At 38.6% G+C, this 19,581-nt stretch overlaps 1 protein-coding gene across 1 annotated transcript in view; it reads left to right on the top strand.

Moving 5' to 3' along the window:
* Window positions 1-19,581, top strand: part of lamc3 (laminin, gamma 3) — a 111,333-nt gene that overhangs the window by 41,968 nt on the left and 49,784 nt on the right. The window contains exons 5-8 of the mRNA XM_062434478.1: window positions 6,729-6,917; window positions 7,978-8,095; window positions 17,562-17,660; window positions 18,630-18,766. Of these exons, the coding sequence (XP_062290462.1) occupies window positions 6,729-6,917; window positions 7,978-8,095; window positions 17,562-17,660; window positions 18,630-18,766 (543 nt within the window). The remainder of the gene's footprint in view (window positions 1-6,728; window positions 6,918-7,977; window positions 8,096-17,561; window positions 17,661-18,629; window positions 18,767-19,581) is intronic.

Below are 19,581 nucleotides of genomic sequence, written 5' to 3' on the forward strand. Positions count from 1 at the left end.
GGAATTATATAATTTGACATTGATTTCCCTTCAGTCCCATCCCCATCCAACCCATATCCAGTCTAGCAAATTGTATACAGTATGTATGACACTAATCATCTGTTACAACGCTGCATTTCCACCTAGACCGAAGAATATATAAAAGTGATTGCTTTTCGCCCAGAATGCAAATTAGCATCCATGTCAACATCCTTCCACTTCATTTCCTGCTGAGTCCTTTTCGCCTCAACTCCCAAATGGCTCAGTCCTCATGATCTGCATCACAAAGGCTTTCCATGTTGTGCTTTCTGTTTACACTTAGTTACCTGTCGGCCACAAACAGTCAAGGCAGACAGTGCGCTGTCTCAGATGAGATTTGTATTTATTGAGTACAATCAATGGCACATATAAATGGACTGTGCTTTTATGGTGCTTTTCTATCTTAGCAGACAAAGCGCTTTACAATTTACCTCTCATTCACCTATTCACCAAAGATACCATCAACTCTCTAATGCCTCAGCTGTCCTGTTATATGTATTTATATGAACATATAATATATGTTTTGGTAAATGAGGCTGCTAACTGTGATTTCAAACCTTTTTCTATAAAGTACAGCTGTAACTGCAGGGAACTGTGTTTGGTAGAGAACGAAAACTATTTTTCTAGATTGTAAAATATTTAAACACATAAATTGCACATTTAAAAACTCACACTGGACTTTAGTGAGATCATCTCAATTTTATCGCTAACTAGATTGCCAGTCTTAGAAAGATTTCCAGATCCAGTAGCAGTGAAATGTATTAATCTTAATTGAAACACTGTGATGTTTTACAGTTTACAGATCTTTGATTGTTCATGTAATTATAATCCCAAAAAAAGGCTCTTAAAGGGAACAATTAGGCAATGAGTTCCTGCTTCACGTTTTTGCTAAGTTAAGGTTACTGTCTCTTGATCTTAGCTTCATATTTAGCAGTCAGATATGTGAGTGGTATCAATCATTTAACCCTCACATACTATTTAATATTCTGACTCATTGCAGTATTTCCTCATAATTAGTCTCAATAACAAACTTCTGAACTACAAATCATTCATAAACACCTCATCAGTCACAGATAAATGTGAGATTATTCCTTAATTAAGCTTTCAAACAGCCGAAAGAGTTCATTTGGATGAATATGTGCTGAATATATTTCCTTATTTGTATGTTAAATTCATCAAATTTCAGGCTAAAAGAAAAAAAAAAGTATTTTTAACTGATCTCAGATGTAAAAATGGGTTAAATCTGACCCTGAACAGGATGTAAGGGTTAAGTCACAACAACAGAGCAGATAAGTGTATTTCTGAAAATGTCCAAGTATCCCTTTAATATAGGACGTCCGCCATTCTAAAATTTGATTAAAACACACATAGGACTCTTTGCTGTCTCCTAAAATGAAAAAAAAAAATAGCGAGAAAGATTAAATATTAGCAATTACATAAAATGACATAACAGCAGCACATTTCTGTAGCATGACTGAAAGGAGATCATAAAACCATGTGCAGACCAACTCCTCTGGCAGTGTAGTCGACAATGTTGATAGATTACTGGGCTGATCTTGTTGGCAAATGCTGCTTTTTAATGACCCCTTATCAAAAAAGAAAACACATCTTAACCCAAGCACAGAGGTAACAGGCTGAATAGTGTGTGGGGTTAGGCAGAGGTCTGATTTGTTTGTTACACTACACTTAAGATTACAGATAATGTATGAATGCTGCATGGTCTCTTATCAGTGCTGGTGTCCTATACTCTCCTGGCTAGTCCGACATCTCATTCGTCCAGCAAATTAGATGTAAAAATGAGAAATTATTGTGCCCTCAGGGATTGTTGTCGCTCTCTATAATGGGTTTTGCAGCAGTACAATACAAGAAATTATTTATCTAAACAGCAGAAGACAATAGGATGGTGGATTGCATCACCTCTTTCAGGTGAGGTGAGGTGGCAGTATGAAGGAATTATAGTGCCTACGGCAGCATCCTTTAGCCTGCTTGATCTCAGACAACCAGCTGCTGAGTTCAGTAAATATATTTGTCTAATTCAATCCAGACATATTATAGACATAAACAAGGCTCTACATTTATTTGTTTTCACTCATTTACATGTTATATTCTTTGATTTGTGACATTGTGTGTATTTGGTAGGTAATTCAGGCAATATTTGCATCACAGTAGGGGATTTGTGGATTTCTGGATTTTCCTTTGATCAAACATCTTATAGCCATCAGATTGATGCTGACAAGACTCATACACCACCAGTTCTGTATAGTACTGCTATACCACACTGCTTATTTATTTGGGGCTGAGTGCTTTTAAAAGCACTGCTGATAAAGATGAACATGGCTTTCGCTGTGTGTCCAGGCTAATCTCTTTGACCCAAGCAGTAATATGAGGGCAACGTTCACGCCTATATGGGCATGATATGCAAATTAAAGAGTCCTTAGAAGCCTTCAGCCGGACTATGAAGTGCTGCAGGAACAGCCTCTCAAGAGAGGTTAGTGCCACTGAGTCATAGTCACAATGAAGGCACTGCGCCATCCCTTTTTCTGCAAAGGGATACTGCAGGACATTTATCTGTAGAGGAGACATCCAGTTACTGTAGAGTTCTACATATGCTGTCAAGAGGGGGGATTTCAAGACTTGCAGATACTTTCATTACAACTGTTTCCTTGATTTCTTTGATTAAAAAAAGGAATCTTTGCAAATGAGAATGATATTATTTACGGTTGAGAAGGCTGTAGCTCACTACAAGGTGTTGTATCCTTACACTTACTATTGCAGTCCTGTAGATTTCTTCACTAAAGGTCATCCAAAAATGTATGAGGCATAGTGTTTGAGGAGGTGATTCCATCAATCACAGGACAGGAGTTCTTTGTGCACTATTTTGTTCCTTCTGAGTCTGGAGCTAAGTTTGCCTACTTACTTGTATGGAGCCTCCACAGTGGCTGTGATGCACAGGCTGTGTGTTTCCAGGACAGGAAAGCAGCACGTGGAAAAGTTGGATGTGGATGCGGGTGGACGTAAATGTGGTCAAGATGACCAAACTATGGCTGTGGAAGGCTGTGTAGAGGTCTATGTGATAAACTTCTTGAACTGATTTGTCCTTTCTTAGTTCCTGTCTGCCATACTGTGTGTGTGTGTGTGTGTATGTGTGTGTGTGTGTGTGTGTGTGTGTGTGTGTGTGTGTGTGTGTGTGTGTGTGTGTGTGTGTGTGTGTGTGGTGTGTGTGTGTGTGTGTGTGTGTGTGTGTGTGTGTGTGTGTGTGTGTGTGTTTTTGTATAATGTGAGTGTGTGTACTTGTATGGCTGTCTTTACGAGAACCCATTTGAGTTTTCATACCTGAGAAGTGAGGACGTTTAAGGAGAGTGAAGACATTTTCACTGGTCCTCACTTTCTGAGGACTTTCTTTAGGTTCAGTTAAGGGGTTAGGCATTTAGTTGTGATGGTTATGGTTATGGTTAGGGGCTAGGGAATGTATTATGTCGATGAATGTCCTCACTAAGATAGTTTTACAAACCTGTGTATATGTGTATGTGTGTTCATCCCCCATACACAATGTTCTGCTACACTTATGGCGCTTTTCCACTATACAGTTCTAGCACTACTCGGCTCGTCGTCATAGCATGGCTGCGCGAAACTGCTGTGACAAACACATAAACAATGGAGGCGATGGTGTACTTGCTGCTCGGCCTGTGCCTTTTGTCACACACAAAGCAAGAGAAGAGAGCCGAATCTCTGTAACGCTGTTGCCGGTATTTAAAAATGCCGGGTTTGATTCCTGTGTCAGACGGCTCATGACTCTTCCAGTGACGACTCTCTGACCAATCAGTGGCCGGCAGTCTGTTTGACATCACATTTTAGTATCGGCTCAGCTCACTTGGAATCTCAGCAGAGCAGGTACTAAAAAAGTACCAGGTACCAGGTACTATCCCTAAACCGAGTCGAGTAGTGCTAGAACTGTATAGTGGAAAAACGCCATTATTGTCCACTCCTTTACTTAAATGGAAAATATGCCGCAGTAATTTACCATTCTTATGATAATGGGTTTAGTAATGTCATGGCGTTTGATGCCTTTTCATTTGATCAAATACCGCTAATGTACATTACAAAGAAAAAATTAAACATAGAATGGTTTAAATACAACTTGGAATTAACTAATTCTAATCATACACCTATTATTCAGTGCAGATAACCAAACCGAACGACTGAATAAAACAGTACATACAAAAGCTTGATAAAAGAATCAGGTACTGACACATAAACAGCAAGTAATTAAAAAATAAGCAAATATAGTTTGAACTTGGTGAGAGGGATGAGAAGCCAGATGTTCACTTAGCCCTGAAGCTCATGTAGGATGACGTTCTATAATTAAACAAAGTATTTTTCCGCACTTCACTTCACACATGAAGCAACTTTCGCCATAACTCATAGTTAGACCTGAAGTTATGTGAACTAAAATTTTGAGAAAATGTTCCGCTTCCTGACGATAGGCGTGGACAATCAAACATTCTCACAGTATAACAGTAGACATCATGTATTACTTAAGAGACGTCAGAGTCGACAAGGATTTGAGGAAATCTGACAGAGGCTCTGGCTGCTGTTGACAGTACTGCCACCTGGCTATCGGCTAGCCTGACCAGCAGTGGCAGCACCACTAGCCGGCAAGAGAAAGATAAAGTGGATGGGAGCTGACAAGTAGAGCTGGCTGGTCGAATTTGTGCTCCAGTCGCCTACCAGTGCCAATCACAAGTGAGTCATGCTGCAGCAACTTTCTATGTGGAGTGTCAGTTTTTGTCAGATTCTGTTGCCCCACAGTCAAAGGGATTGCAGATGTGATAACAAGGGACTCTGCATTTGTCAAAAAGATACACTCCTAGCAGTGCAGAGACTACTTGTTCCTGCAGTATATTTTCATTTCATCCATCAAAGCTACAATTTCAGGGCAGAGGCTTGAAAGCGCAGTAATCAATATTTTTGAATGAACAATATGTCCAAATGCTGGGGGTAATATTAAAGGAGGAGCTTGTAGTGTCATTTTCTCTACACAGCACAGCTCCATCAAAGATTCCTTTAAACCAAAATTCACTGAGGTCCAATTTGTGAAAATGTCCTAATGTGAAGGTCCGGAACATCATAATGTCTGTGTTATTTTTCAGTACCTCGAAGTAGCATTGTTGTTCCATCAGCATCTGTGTCTAGTGGGTAGATTGTAGACTGTCAAATAAATACAGTAGAATTAATTCATTAGTAATTACACTGAACTTGTGGGATTCAAATAAATATTAAAATAAATAAAAAAGAATAAAAAAAGAATAAGATTAATACATTTTCTTTTCTTATATCAAATAAAGATGGCATTTTAAAATAAAGTGCATTACAGAAAGCTTTTCATTGTGATTCTTAAATAAAGTGCTTAGTTTTAGAAAAATAAAAAATAATCCCTTTATACTTTCAAACTTAACTTAAACTTAAACCATAAACGTTATTTCACATCTAATAACTTTATAACAAAACATCTCAACACTATTTTCTCCATGTGTATATCTCATTGACAGTCGAGTCTCTCCGCATATCCGAATGCACGGATTTGATTGGCTGATTAGTGTCACACGAGAAGATTGGCTATGCACAGTGGTCTGTGAGTTTCTGAGGTCCTCTCCACTTTTATGGTAATAGCTGGAGAAGTTGCGCCTGTTAAAATAGATACGCTGATACAAAATTTAACAATCCTCAATATTTAATCAGTTACAGGTCCAGGTCCAGATAGGACAGTGTCCAAACAGTTACACAGTGTCATCTTCCTTATTTAACAGATGTACCTGTAGGAATAGATAGGACATTGGTGTTTACCAAGCAGCTAACCTATACAGTTTGGAGGTTCAATATTTGCTTAACTTCAACAGGTTAAAGGTGGAAATGACAAATCACTTTATTGATTCCAATCACTTCATTCAGTTCACTTCAGAGATTCATAGTGAGTGACTTGTATAGTTTGTCACCTTTTTTCCTAAGGTAAGCAGTTGCATCGCAACTCAAATGTCCTTCAGTATGTACAGTAAGTGAACGCATCACTTGCACTCTTGTCATATTGAGAGGAATCTAACATTTTAGATATTATAGGAGTTTTATACACAATCTGGGCTTTTCTAACACTTCAGTGAACTGGTATAGCAACTGGTGATCTTTTTTTTTTTTTGACATAAAGTGAGCACTACTTAGACTACTTATTAACCAGGAGAGATAATCATGTGGCTATTGCCAGTACAACAGAGAGCTTGATTCATAATAAAATGGGCAATTTCCCCTAAATCCCCCCTCAGGGTAACTGGTAAACTAAGGAGGGATTTGATGTGAGGGGTATGAGAGCTGTGATGGTGTGTTATCAGCTGAGTAATTTGCTCTTGTATAAACATGAATTACTGTTATCTAAGTGCCCCCTGACAGCCGATTGGCTCCTCATTAGGCCTGTGTGAAATGAGATTAGCAACGAGCCTCTAAATTATGATCCAATCCCAGAACGCATAATCTCTCACACATATAACCTCCCTCTGTCTCTTCTCTCCCCTATTTCTGTCTTCTCTCTTTTTTACCTTGTTGCCTCTTCTTCTTCATTTTCGCATTCATCCCCCGTGGCTGCTCTTCCCTCATTCTTCACATCTCTCCTTACTTGACCTCTTGCTCTTCCGCTATCTTGCTTTCTTTCCCCTCGCTCGCAGAGTGCAACTGCAGTGGGAGATCAGAGGAGTGTGTGTTCGACATGGAGCAGTACCGGAGCACTGGCAGTGGGGGGCGCTGCGTGAACTGCAGGGACAACACTGATGGGCCCCACTGTGAGCGATGCAGAGAGAACCACTACAGGAGATCTCCTGAAGAGCAGTGCCTGCCCTGCAACTGCAATATCAATGGTAAACTCCAGATACAAAACCCTTAATTGTTTTGATGATAACTTAAGAATCCTTATTATATTCCATGCCAAGAGCTTTAGTCACATCTTTTGTTTCTTCTGGCATGACATTTAATCATTGTTAAACTGGAATGCTGTATTGGCACAATAAGGTACCATAACCAAGATTTGGCGACAGATGAAAAGGATTTATAGGATTAATTGTTGCAAATTTTATGGCCAAATGTTTTTAAATGATTAATAACACTGCATTAATATTTCCTAATTCATCTACTGCTCAACTGCCAAACCTTGCCTAAGAGAGGAATCTTTTCCAATTCATAATTCATACAATCTTGTTCATCTCATGTCTTGCACATCTCATCAGATTTATTCTTCGCTGTAGTTTCCCAAATGACCATTAAAGAAATCCATGACTTTACTCAGACCTACTGTAGTAAATGTATCCAGTTGACTCGCTGAACAGTATCAATAAGGAGACTCAGTGCTCATTGAATTCAGTCTAAATTAAGGAGGAGGGCAATAAATGTTTTGGCTCCTAATTACACTATTATCAGGGTAAAGAGAGAGAACCAGAGAGGGATAAATGAAGGAATACATCAGCTATCTTTTCCTGTACGTCTCCTAAACGGTGTAAGGTGATTGCACAGAGCTGTTGGAGTCCATTATATTGATCAAAGTTTATAGAAAATTCCATCAGGCTTCCTTTTTTCTCTTGTCCACAATGCCTCAGCTGGTCTTTTTTCTCCATTAACTAAAGATACAGTGTGTCAGCTGCAATGTGGTTGCAAGTTTATATCCTCCTTCTCCAGGCTCATCTCAAGGGGTTTATGAACAGGAATTCAATAGAAGGTGTTCATTTATCCCCGTCATAACACATTATTATCGATATATTGATCTATTTCATATAATCTTTCAATAACCTTTATGGATTCTAAGATATTTCTTCCATTTTCTTGACAAAAAAACCTCCTTCTATCCCTTTTGTGTTTCTTTCTGTGAACCTTTTATGTTCCCTTTTTCTTTTTCTTTTTGCATTATCCATCTGCTGTCCCTCGCAGCGTCAGTGAGTCTACAGTGTGATGAAGAAGGAAAGTGTACGTGTCAAGCTGGCGTGACAGGGGAGAAGTGTGACACGTGTCAGGCTGGTTTTCACTCGCTTGGCCCCGCTGGCTGCAGGTGAGCAACCCGCATAATCATATAAACACAGATGCATGGACGTATTAACAGAGAAAACACAGAAAAAAAGGAAATGTCTATCTATCTCACTGTCTATTGAGCTCTCTATCTATCTGGAAGTGAAAACATATTTGTTATCAAAAGGATAACACGGAGGATAGTCAAATGTGTGTGATTTGGTTATAGAGATAGTTCATAGACACAGTGATTTGGGGAATTTTGATGTTTTTCCCACTCTCCCAGACTAAGAAACTAATAAATGCCTTAAGACAGACTTTTTTTAATCATTTGGTATAGTCTGAAGTTATGCCAAACAGCAATATCAGGCTACCTTGGCTCAATTTTAGAGTGTCTATGGGATCAAATAACAATCATGATCCCATAGGCATCCAGGAATTGAGTGAAACTAAGCAAGTAAACTAAAGGGGGGGGGTGAGCGGGTGCCTTTTTTCAATCTTTGTCTGAGGGGTGGCTCCCAGTCTCAGACTTTAAAAACCCTGATCTAAAGAAAGAAACAGTTGAAGAATGATACTAGGCCAGCTAAAACAGACACAGACTTTGTTTAATGAATCTTCCCTTTTCTGCAGTTATAGCCTCTAACTTCCCCAAGTGACAATTTATCAAACTACAAGACAGCTGTAAACAAGAGGATTCTCATTTCTCTATGTGACACCACTGTGAATTGGTGACCTTCTTATCAGCAAATAGGATGTGCCAAATAGCAGAATCAAAGAGCTATAACAACGGTTCTAACAAGCAATGCAACACAGAGCCCTAAAATGTACCTCACATGAACCGGGGGGAAAAAAAATCAACCTTTCACTTTAATCAAGATTTCACCAAACATTTCAATCAAAGTCAGAAAAGGGCATCATAAGATATGTGCTACTCATTTCTGCTTCTTTTGGTCTTTATACACATATATTTTCTAAATTGTTGTCTTTAACTGAGAAGGCAGCTAGATTGTGTCACAATCAGATCTGTCATCACGGTTCCATACTGAAAAAACAAACTCATTTGCATTTCATGGAGAAAAGCTCATATAATGTTTGGCTAGTTGTTGATTGACCAAATCTACATGGTTTACATTTTAATTGAATGCAATCCACAGGTGCATTACAACCCAATCTAATTTAACTACATATAGTCAATCTGCTCTAATCAGTATTTTACATAAACATTGAATCAAATTTGGTGGAATATGAGAGGGATTGCTCATAGATACGAACTTGGAGAGAATTATTACATGACTCAGTTAATCTGAGTTCTATGGAACATTTTAGCTCATACTTTTTTGGGGGTTTTACAGCCCCTGACTTAACTGTTTTAGTTCACTCTCACCACTCTCATCAGTGTATTTGTTTGCTTTTATCTGCATGCTGCTGGCCTCAAACCTAAAATCATTTGCATCCCAAACATTTTTTGCATTCAAACCACATTTTTTTACACTTCATACAGTTTTTGCTGAAACTTTAAGCATAGTTTGCTATCGTGCCATAGTTTTATTTAACAAGTTATGCCATCCTCCGATGAATGATTTTAAAAAACTGTTCTGCCCTTCCCTCATCTAAAACAGAGTAGCTACAGTTTGTGTTCAAATAACTACAATCCCTGCAAACTATAGCCATGAATTCCCTCCTGCTGCACATGGTCAGTGTTTCCGTTGGTCAGCCAGCCGTCGTGACCAAAAGTAGAGAAAGACCTGGTGTTTGAAGATCACTTAGAACCAAGCCAGAGACCATGCAGCCTCCTCCATCTGTTACCATGGTGACCAAATCCAGCCTCCCTCCCTCCAGAAACTTCAGAGAACAGTTTTAGTTGATTCCAACCCAAGGTGAAACTTAGCCTCAATAACTTTCCGCCAACTATAGATGAGCGTTTTGCACATTTCCTTATTAGTAAAAGATTAGAGTAGTTATATTTTGTCCTGCGTCACATTGTCCCGTGTTAATTTAGATTCATTGACCTAAACCTCTGCAATCTTTATTTACTGTTACCAAAGTTTTATTGGCTGGCTTTTCATAGATTGCTGTCAATTCAATTTATTCATGGTTTGCTAATTCCAGTTTCACTTCATTAATGGTATTGTATTAATTATTGCGCAGTTCATAACTGCTCCCATTTATCGAAATAAATATGTTCTTTCTTGCAGTAATAAAATACTCAGTGGCTAGAAAAAGATCAAAATCTTAAGATTGATTACATATAACAATAGTCCTTTATTAATTGAGGTGGTGCCCTGAACAAGTACAAAGTCATCACATTCATTAAAGTATTGCTTTTCCATATTTGCTCTTAGCTCCTGTAAGCTACTAGAATCAGTGCGGCAGGTTAAATTGATATTAAGATTGACAGAGTTGCTTTCATTCCTAGGATGTGAGACTGATTTACCTCAGGTTTTTTTTTTTTTACAGTCACAGGCTCAGTTTGGCTATTTTTCTGCGTCCTTTGTTGTAGCGTGAAGATGCACTGACCCGATGCATACATTTTGATGATGAAAAGCACATTCCAACTTCCTGTGACCTGAGAGCTCTCTTCTAAGCATATGTGCATATGAGTCTGCATGTAAATGTATATGAGGGTGCATATGTGTGGTGTGTGTGTGTGTGTGTGTGTGTGTGTGTGTGTGTGTGTGTGTGTGTGTGCGAGCGTGTGTGCGTGCGTGCGTGTGTGTGTGTGTTGTATTATTTATATTCATAAGAAGTCTATCCTCGCTCACCCTGACCCCCTCTACCTGCAGAGTGAATGCTAAATTGTGATGGTGTTGAATGGCATATCAATGAATTTTTGGTGTTAATATTATTTCTACCAGACCTACTGTGGATACTGTGACAACAGATACTGAACTGTTAAACAGAGTAATAGACATTCAGTTTGACAAACAATATAGATGAATGGTTTTTATGTTTATTCTTGTTACTTTAAAGCTGCTATGATCATCACTTTTGCAGGAACAGTGGATCAAAATAACTACATGTGTTGTGAACGGGGTCACTCGTAGTGACAAACCCACAGAGAATTATCACCCAACACTGCAGATCCCATCAGCACTGAGGAGCGTTTCAGCGTCTTTCTTCTATTTTTAAATGTTATTTCACTGCCTGCAAATTCACTGTCATAATCAATCCATCATTTAAACGTTTTTAAACATATATATATATATAGTGTCTGTCGTGCAAAATTGCAATACAAGGTGCTTAACAATACAATGAAATTACAACTGTAGTGGACATACGGCTGAACATCATCTGACCAGAGTCCCCTTTGACCCTGAGATGAATAAATTGGACCAGGTTTTGATAGAGAGACTGACACAGCCTTTCTTTTGGACAAACAAATGCCCACTAACATTCCACAAAGAAGCCCAAAGTGACAGAACTACATAAAAAGTAACATAAGACAGATCTCGGTGTCTCCTTCGGACGTCAGGACTTATCGAAGAACTGCACTTTCCTTTCTACCATCAAATTGAACCCACACACACACTCATGTAAAGAGAATCTCTCTCCTACAGACCACCGTCATAAATGATGATGCACCCCATATTCCTTAAGCCTCTCTTTCTGTGTCTTTAAAACAACACGACAGAGTATATGAATGAGAAATTAATGTTAAAACTTAAACAAAGACATCTTGGTCATTATAGTATGCTTTTAAACACAACATCAATTACTTATATCAACATCAATTAATCAAGGTAAACACAGATAAATGGATATTTGATGAACTGACATTATACTTTCTTCTTTCATAAGGTATAAGTACATGTGCTTAATGTAAGAAAGTGTCACATTGATGTTATGTTAACATTATTATGATAATCAATTATCTAACATACATGGTAGAATAACAATGTGTTATGCTCAATCATATTAATTATTTTCAGGTTTTAATGAATGAAGCTGATGTCATAACAATGCCAGAATAATGCACCCTAGTAGGCATTTTATAATCAGGATCAAATAATGAATGAATATGATGATGAAAAAGTTTTGCGGTAAAAACTAGAAATTAGATCCTCACCAGTGAGAAAAAGTAGCTAGGATGAATTTGATTGGCTGACACACAGTCCCCCTCCAGGGAGAAAACCAGCCTGCACCGCTGGAAACCTCGATTCTCTCTCTTGACTTTCTCTTGTTTCTCTCTTACACTTGTCTCTTAGATACTCTTATTCTCTTGTTGCTCTTACATACCTATTGTTTTATCTTTTTTTAGTTATCTTTTTTCTTTATCTTCTTTTGCGCGCCAATTTTTATTCTTACTTAGTTTTGTAGTCTTATATTTTTTGTCATTAAGCATACAGAGAACAGGCCTTGAAAGCAAGCCAGTCACATGAAGTATTTCATTCGGATTGTTTTTGACATTTTTGAGGATTTTGACATGTGGCCAGCGCTGAGATCTCTCCGAAAAGTTATTAAACAGTGAACGAGTTAAATTGGACTTTTTCCTCCATCTGCCATCAACCTATGAGAAGAGACCTTTTCTATAGATAAACTCTGTCAACCCTACAACTCATAATAACTGAGAAGGACAAAGTCTGCAGGTAGACTTATCAGCATCGAGAAGGCAGTTTGACAAAACCAGCCGACCCGGCAGACCTCACCCCGCCGGGACCACTACCTGAGATCTTCCCCACTGGTGTGCTTATGCGTGGTTCTAAAGGACGGACAGCTGACGTCCCTCCAACCATCGATGAAAGTAGGATCCAAATATTGCATTAATCCAGGGTTGATGTCAGATCGAGTAATTGAAATTTTGTTTAAAAGTAAAACTCAGTAAAACGTATACGTTTCTTAGCTTCCACATAATTACAGATTCTTCATTAAATTCATCATTCACCATCATCTTTCATTCACGCTGCTATATCGAGTAACAATCTGTTGAATTCATATTGTAGTGCATGTTCATCATAACATTTATTACACGATTTATTAGTAGATTGTGAGTGTCTATTCTTTGAAGTGATACAGGGGATCAATTGAACCATAGAACCACAGATTCAGAAATTTAACTGATTTATCAAAATTTAATTGATTTATTAAAATGTCTTAATTAATTCATTTTAATTAATTCATTTGTCCTCCTAATGAGGTGGTGCCCTGACTAACGAGAGCTTAATTATAAAAAAATCCATAATTTCGCTATACAGCAATGCAGTGAAAATAAATGATAAGGAGATTATATAGGAAACAAAAGACATGGCAGAACAGACAGACCATTAAAACACAAAAGAAGATGGTAGATGATGGTGTAAGATTTCTTTTAAAATGATGCCCTCAGCTCCCCTGGCAGGCTGTTCCGGCGGCGACCATAGACACTAAATGCCGCCTCCCTGTATTTCTTTGTCCTTATCCAGGGAACAATTAAAAGGTCAGTGTCAGAAGACCTGAGTGATCTAGAGGGAGCATACATTGGTTTGACAAGTATTCAGGCACTAGTCCATTCAGTGACAGTGAACATGAATAAAAGGATCTTAAAATCTATTCTAAAACTGACAGGCAGCCAATGAAGGGACTTCAGGACAGGTGAAGTGTGTGATGTCCTTCTTGTCATGGTCAGTACACGTGCTGCTTCATTCTGAATGATCTGTAGCTTACTCATAGCTTTCTTAGGTAGACCATATAGGAGTGTGTTGCCATAATCAAGCCTCCTTGTGATAAAAGCATACATAAGTCTCTCAGTTTCTGCTTGGGAGAGAAACTGTTGCACCTAAGCTATATTTCTGAGGGGATAAAAGGCAGTTTTAGTGAGATTATGTAAGATCATTCCTTGATAACTTAACTTTAATAACTTTTAAAGTAAGAGACCGAGAACAGAAGTAGTTGAACAGCCAACTGGGATCTTTATTGAAGATGCGGTAAACACGGCAAACAGCTCATGCCTCAGCCCCTCTCCAGGCTATTTATACTACTGGTTTGGCACGTAGGCATCCTTTTGCATTTTGTGTGTGCCAGGTCAAGCCGACCTGGCGTGTCCAACTAAGATCTGGTTTCCTGGAAGCCTAACACTTTCTTTTAATGTTGACTTCCTAACCTCCTTTTAGGGATATGGATATGGCAAAAACTCCCTACACAGGCTTGTTGCGACATCCCAAACTGGTACAACTATTGACCTTTCGTCTCACTTGTTGTTGTCTCCTTTTACTATGATGCACAGATATCTGCCACTACAATTACCGATGTGAGATTGAAAATTCAAATCAGGTTCTACAGTGAAGCATATAGAGATTTTTTGGCTTGGCGTTTTGTGCAAGAGATTTTAAGTTAGTGCTCTGTATCTTTCTCAGGACCTTTGCTACAATAATTAAAACCTATTTGTTGGGTTGGAATAAATTATCTGACATCCACAAATTGATATGTGAAATGCATTTGAACCAGTTTATCAATAGGGCTGAAGTCACTGGGTGATAAAGACAGTTTTTTTTTTCATTGGCATGGCTATGAAAATTAATCTTGTGTTCACTGATATTTCGCAGTGGCAGCATATAGAAACCAAACAACACAGGTCCCAGAATGGAGCTTTGAAGCACCCCAAATGCTATGCTAGTGTTAGCTAAGGAGTGTTAACCAACGGAGACAAAATAGTCTCTGCTGGACAGATAAGTCCTAAAGCAGTCTAAAACAGAGCCAGGGAGGCCAACACACCTCTTCACACTTATTCTGTTCATAAGGATGTTAACTGAACTGTATCAAAAGCAGCACTTAAGTTAAGTAAAAGTAGTAATATCGAGAGTTTCTTGTCATCCATGTTCAAACCAGCATTGTCTTAGTGAGGGTGAAAGCCAGATTGAAACTCCTCAAATATACAGCTGCAATGTAGGTAATCATTTTAGCCGTTTAAATACTTTTTTTTTTAAAGAATTATACTTCAAAAAGAAAGCATTGAAACTAGCTTGAAATTGTTTAGCACAAATGGATCCAGGTTACTTTTCTTTAAGAGAGGTTTCACAATAGCAGGGGACAATACTAGTCAGCTGAGAGTGATTTACAATTGCTAGCGCTTCATCCTCTAGACAATTAAAGACAGTCTTACAAAAGGTGATGGGGATAAGGTCAAATGAGCAGGTGGAAGTTTTTTGTTAAATTAATTTGTACCTGAGCATTTCTTTATCGACAGCAGCTAAATCATTCATAGCAGTCTTAGGCAGAGGGAACGTGTTAGGGCGCTCATGCAAATTCTGTATAACATGGTTTAGATCCATCCTGATTTATGTTATCTTGTCTCTGAAACATGCTGAAAACTCTTCATGTTTTGATGATGAGGTGATGAAAGAATGGCTTTTTGGAGCTGGAGTTATGGGGCTGTCAACAGATAAGAAAAGCATTCAGGGATCATTATGACTTTTTTAGAAATCAGCTTTGAGAAACGAGCTCATTTTGCATTGCCAATTGCTTTGTTGAAGATATTGAGGTGTTCTTTAAAAATGTCATAATGGACATGCAGCTTTTTTTTTTCTTTAAGTTAATAATACCCCCAGTTCTCCCTGGTGATTTCTATTTAGATTTAATCTTCTTAAGTTTTGCTGGTGCTATGCCATCAAAAGTAGTCTTCAGCTTATTATCAAAACTGTTGACTAAATCATCCCAAGAGGAAAGAAGGATGTGTGGCGGTATGTCATTAATATGATTTATGACATTTTCAGTAACTTCAGAGGTAAGATGTCTTTTCCTAACAACCCGCTCCATAACAAAGCTAGAGGATGTTAACAACGCAGAGAGAAAAAAGAGTACAGTAGTAGTCTGAGATTGCCAAGCCAATTACAGAGGATAAATAAATCCTTAGATCATGAGTGATACTTAGATTCAATGTGTGACCGCAATTGTGAGTCATCAACATGTTGAATAAAATCCATGAAGCTCAGCACAACTACGAACTCAGTGGCTTTAGAGTCTCCAGCATTATCCACATGTAGATTAATATCACCTTATATTATCATAATTGGTACTGACACACTATAACAAGTGCCTGTTCTACTGTTAATAGTAACAGTAGAACAGTATAGCATGATGTTCAAAGACACATTGGATAGTCAGTAAATCCGTCAAAGGTAGCCAAAAGCTAGAAAAATTGAGAGAAGGGATGTGGCTCACAGAAAGGTTGTGGGAAACCATCCTCAAAAAACACTTGTAACACAGTCACACTGCTTTCATCACTGTTGTTTCTCAGCAGCTGTTTTCAGCACACAAGTTCTGAGAAACCCACTATATGCTTCCTTCCCAGCACCAAACAGTAGGCTGTCAAAGTTATCAACAAGCTGGTGAATCTAGTGGAACATTAGCAGCTACAGGCATCCATGATGTGTTTTTCTCAGAAGTTGGGGGAAATCAAACTAAAGCTAAAAGAAATATTAAATGTACATTTGTCAGGTGGCTAAAAATACAACATGTTGCAACCAATGTTGCTCCATATCTGCCTGACATGTTTAATATATCAACTTAAAAGATGATGTGTCAGTGTTGCACTTGCAGATTTTATCTGCTGCCCTCAAGTGGACAAAAAAGTCACTTAATGCAGGTCTTAAGTGAGGCTCAAGATGAGGGAGGCTTTATTGAAAACCAGATCATTATACATAACCTTTGTAAGTCATCTCCTTTTTTTGTTTAAAAAATAAATAAATCTGTTAATCACTAATATTTGGCAATATTTAAGTCACAAACCAAAAGCGGACACACAAAAATCTGTGCTAATGACTGGATTATTATAATGCATATATCCAAAAATCTATCAGCATATATGTATACGTGAACACACACAAACACACACACACACACACACACACACACACACACACACACACACACACACACACACACACACACACACACACACACAAACACCACTTTTTCTCATTCACGCAGCAAAATCGGGCTGTTGAGTTGAGGTGTGAATTATTCAGACCACTGGAGCAGAAACAAGTAGAGACTGCTCGCCTTGGGATAATTAAATTATTTGTAATAGCGCCTCATTAAAAACTAGATTCTATGTTATAGTTTCCAACAAAAGTAATCAATCAATGAAGGTGATCAAACACATTTTGACATGATCCAAGGCACTGCTGACCTGCACACCGACTCACTTGCTTTTATCAAGGTTGTTTACAACACCTTTTCATTTTTTATGATAGATTGTGCACTAAATAAAGCATCTTAGGGCTGACCATTTGCATAAACACTTGTTGTTTTTGAATAAGCGAGGTGATAACAGACACACATTGACCTATTCAAGCCCAAGAACAAGTATCCATGTTGTTGAAGCGTCCTTGAGCACGACACCCCACTGATTCCAGAGTTGCTTTAGTGCAGCTGACCATCTGTGATCCGAAGAAGGGGGGAGGGGGTTGCTATCTTTATGGAGATCAGTGAAGCTACACAATCTTTAACATTTTGCCACCTCCTTTCACAGCTACATACTTTCTCCCACATGCACGTGTTAAATCTTTCATCTTCACCTCACTTGTTGCCTGTAGGACATGCAAGTGTGACCCCAGCGGGAGTGTGGGCGACTGCTCTCCTCTGGATGGACGCTGTCACTGTAAGCCAAACGTGGAGGGACAGAGCTGTGGCAGGTGAGGCTCGATGCTTACGTCAAGCATTTGCGCACATGGCCTGTGGTTACCAAGGCAACTGTTTTTTGTAGTCTCTTGCACAATAGAGCAACTGAATCCATGATGGACAGTTAATCACTTCGTGCACAGAATATCGTAGTTTTTCTTTGGTCTGGTCTTTATATTTTAAGTCTTATATTTTAAAGTAAAACATTTACATCATAACTCTTAGATTCAACAGAAATGTGAAATAATCAAACAGGTCAGCACAAACTACAAGTGCAGCAGAATACAAAAAATGGTTTAAGAATGATCTGTTTAAAAAAAAGTTGCTCCAGGTTTTGGGGCTATCCATCATTTTGACGACCAGGACAGTGAACATGACTGTTACAATATGCCGATAACTGAGTCTCTGCTTCTCCCTGTCTGTTGCTATCTTGTTCCTCTGGGATACAGGATCAAACAGATAAACTCACTGTGACATTAGCAATACACACAGCTCCAGGTCTCAAACTATTGAATAATTCTGTGCTCCCTGTTTGTTGACTTTTTTGCTGATTTCACGGCTCGTTGGGCAGGCCCCTCTCCTGTGTAATGTGACCAGTGTACTGGCTGATTTTTAGCGGTGTTCCTCTCCCACCCATATGCCAGCTACTGTCTGTAGGTCAGAGCTCAGGGTCCTTGAAGCTGTGCTCCATTTGGTCCCTTCTACCGTAGCTCTGCAGTATGCAGCAATCAGCACCCCCGACTGCTGCGCTGAGAACAACTTAAAGAGATTAGTCAGAATAACACTACACCAAGGATGTGGTAAATAGCTACAATGAGGTGTGTGTGCTGGATCTGCATGTTAATAACTTTTTATGCTTATGTGTGTGTGTGTGTGTGTGTGTGTGTGTGTGTGTGTGTGTGTGTGTGTGTGTGTGTGTGTGTGTGTGTGTGTGTGTGTGTGTGTGTGTGTGTGTGTGTGTGTGTGTGTGTGTTTATCAACAGATGCAAACCAGGTTTTTTCAACTTTCAACAAGTAAACCCAGCAGGCTGCCAGCCGTGTTTCTGCTCTGGCCACTCTCTGGCCTGCGTCTCGTCCAATAACTATGCAGCTTTCAACATCACTTCTGACTTCATTGAAGGTATTGTATCAAGCTAATCAGCCATTCATGAAAGTGTTTCATCTAGCTAAAATTAACAAGGTCAACTTTGTTTGCTTTTTTAAACCCTTGCTGAGTATTACTTGAGAAGGTTGATACTATTCTCATGTCCATATGTTAAATATGAAACTACAGCCAGCAGGTGGTCAGCCTATGTTAGCATAAAGACTGAAAGCCTTGTTGAGTCCAAAGGGGAAAAAAGCTTACCAGAACGTATTGATTTTTACAAATTAACATATTATAAAACTTGTATAAAATCTGATCTCATCTTCCGACAGAGCCAGGCATAGTCTTGCCTCCTTTGACCATACTTTATGATAAGCTAGCTTCATGTTTGATATGGAAGTCATGTTGATTTCATCAACTAACTCTTGAAAGAGAACACACTTCTATAAATGTTGATTTACTGTATTCCTTTAATTACCATTTGTGCGAGTGTGTGCAGACCAGCAAATATTTGGAGTTATATTTCTCTTTATAGGCTAATTTCATCAGGTACTGTAAATTGTTTTAATTTATATTTTAAGGTCACATTTTTAACATGTGGACAACTGATGAAAATTAGACGTCAAAGTTAACATCTTCATATTTTTTTCCTGTTTATCGACAAGCATGGTCACTTGTCCCCTGCTCTTTGAGAGTATCAGACAGTGTTATCCAGCTCTGCTCTGATTGGTTCAATCTGAGAGTAGATTGACTCTCAATCATGCAGATCAAAGCCACCTATACGATAAATGTGTCTGTGTCTGTATATTGCTTGTTCTGCTTTGTGATGCTTATTTGATCATGCCTGATGA

The sequence above is a fragment of the Scomber scombrus genome, chromosome 15 (assembly GCF_963691925.1).
Source record: "Scomber scombrus chromosome 15, fScoSco1.1, whole genome shotgun sequence".
NCBI classification, from domain to species: Eukaryota; Metazoa; Chordata; class Actinopteri; order Scombriformes; family Scombridae; genus Scomber; species Scomber scombrus.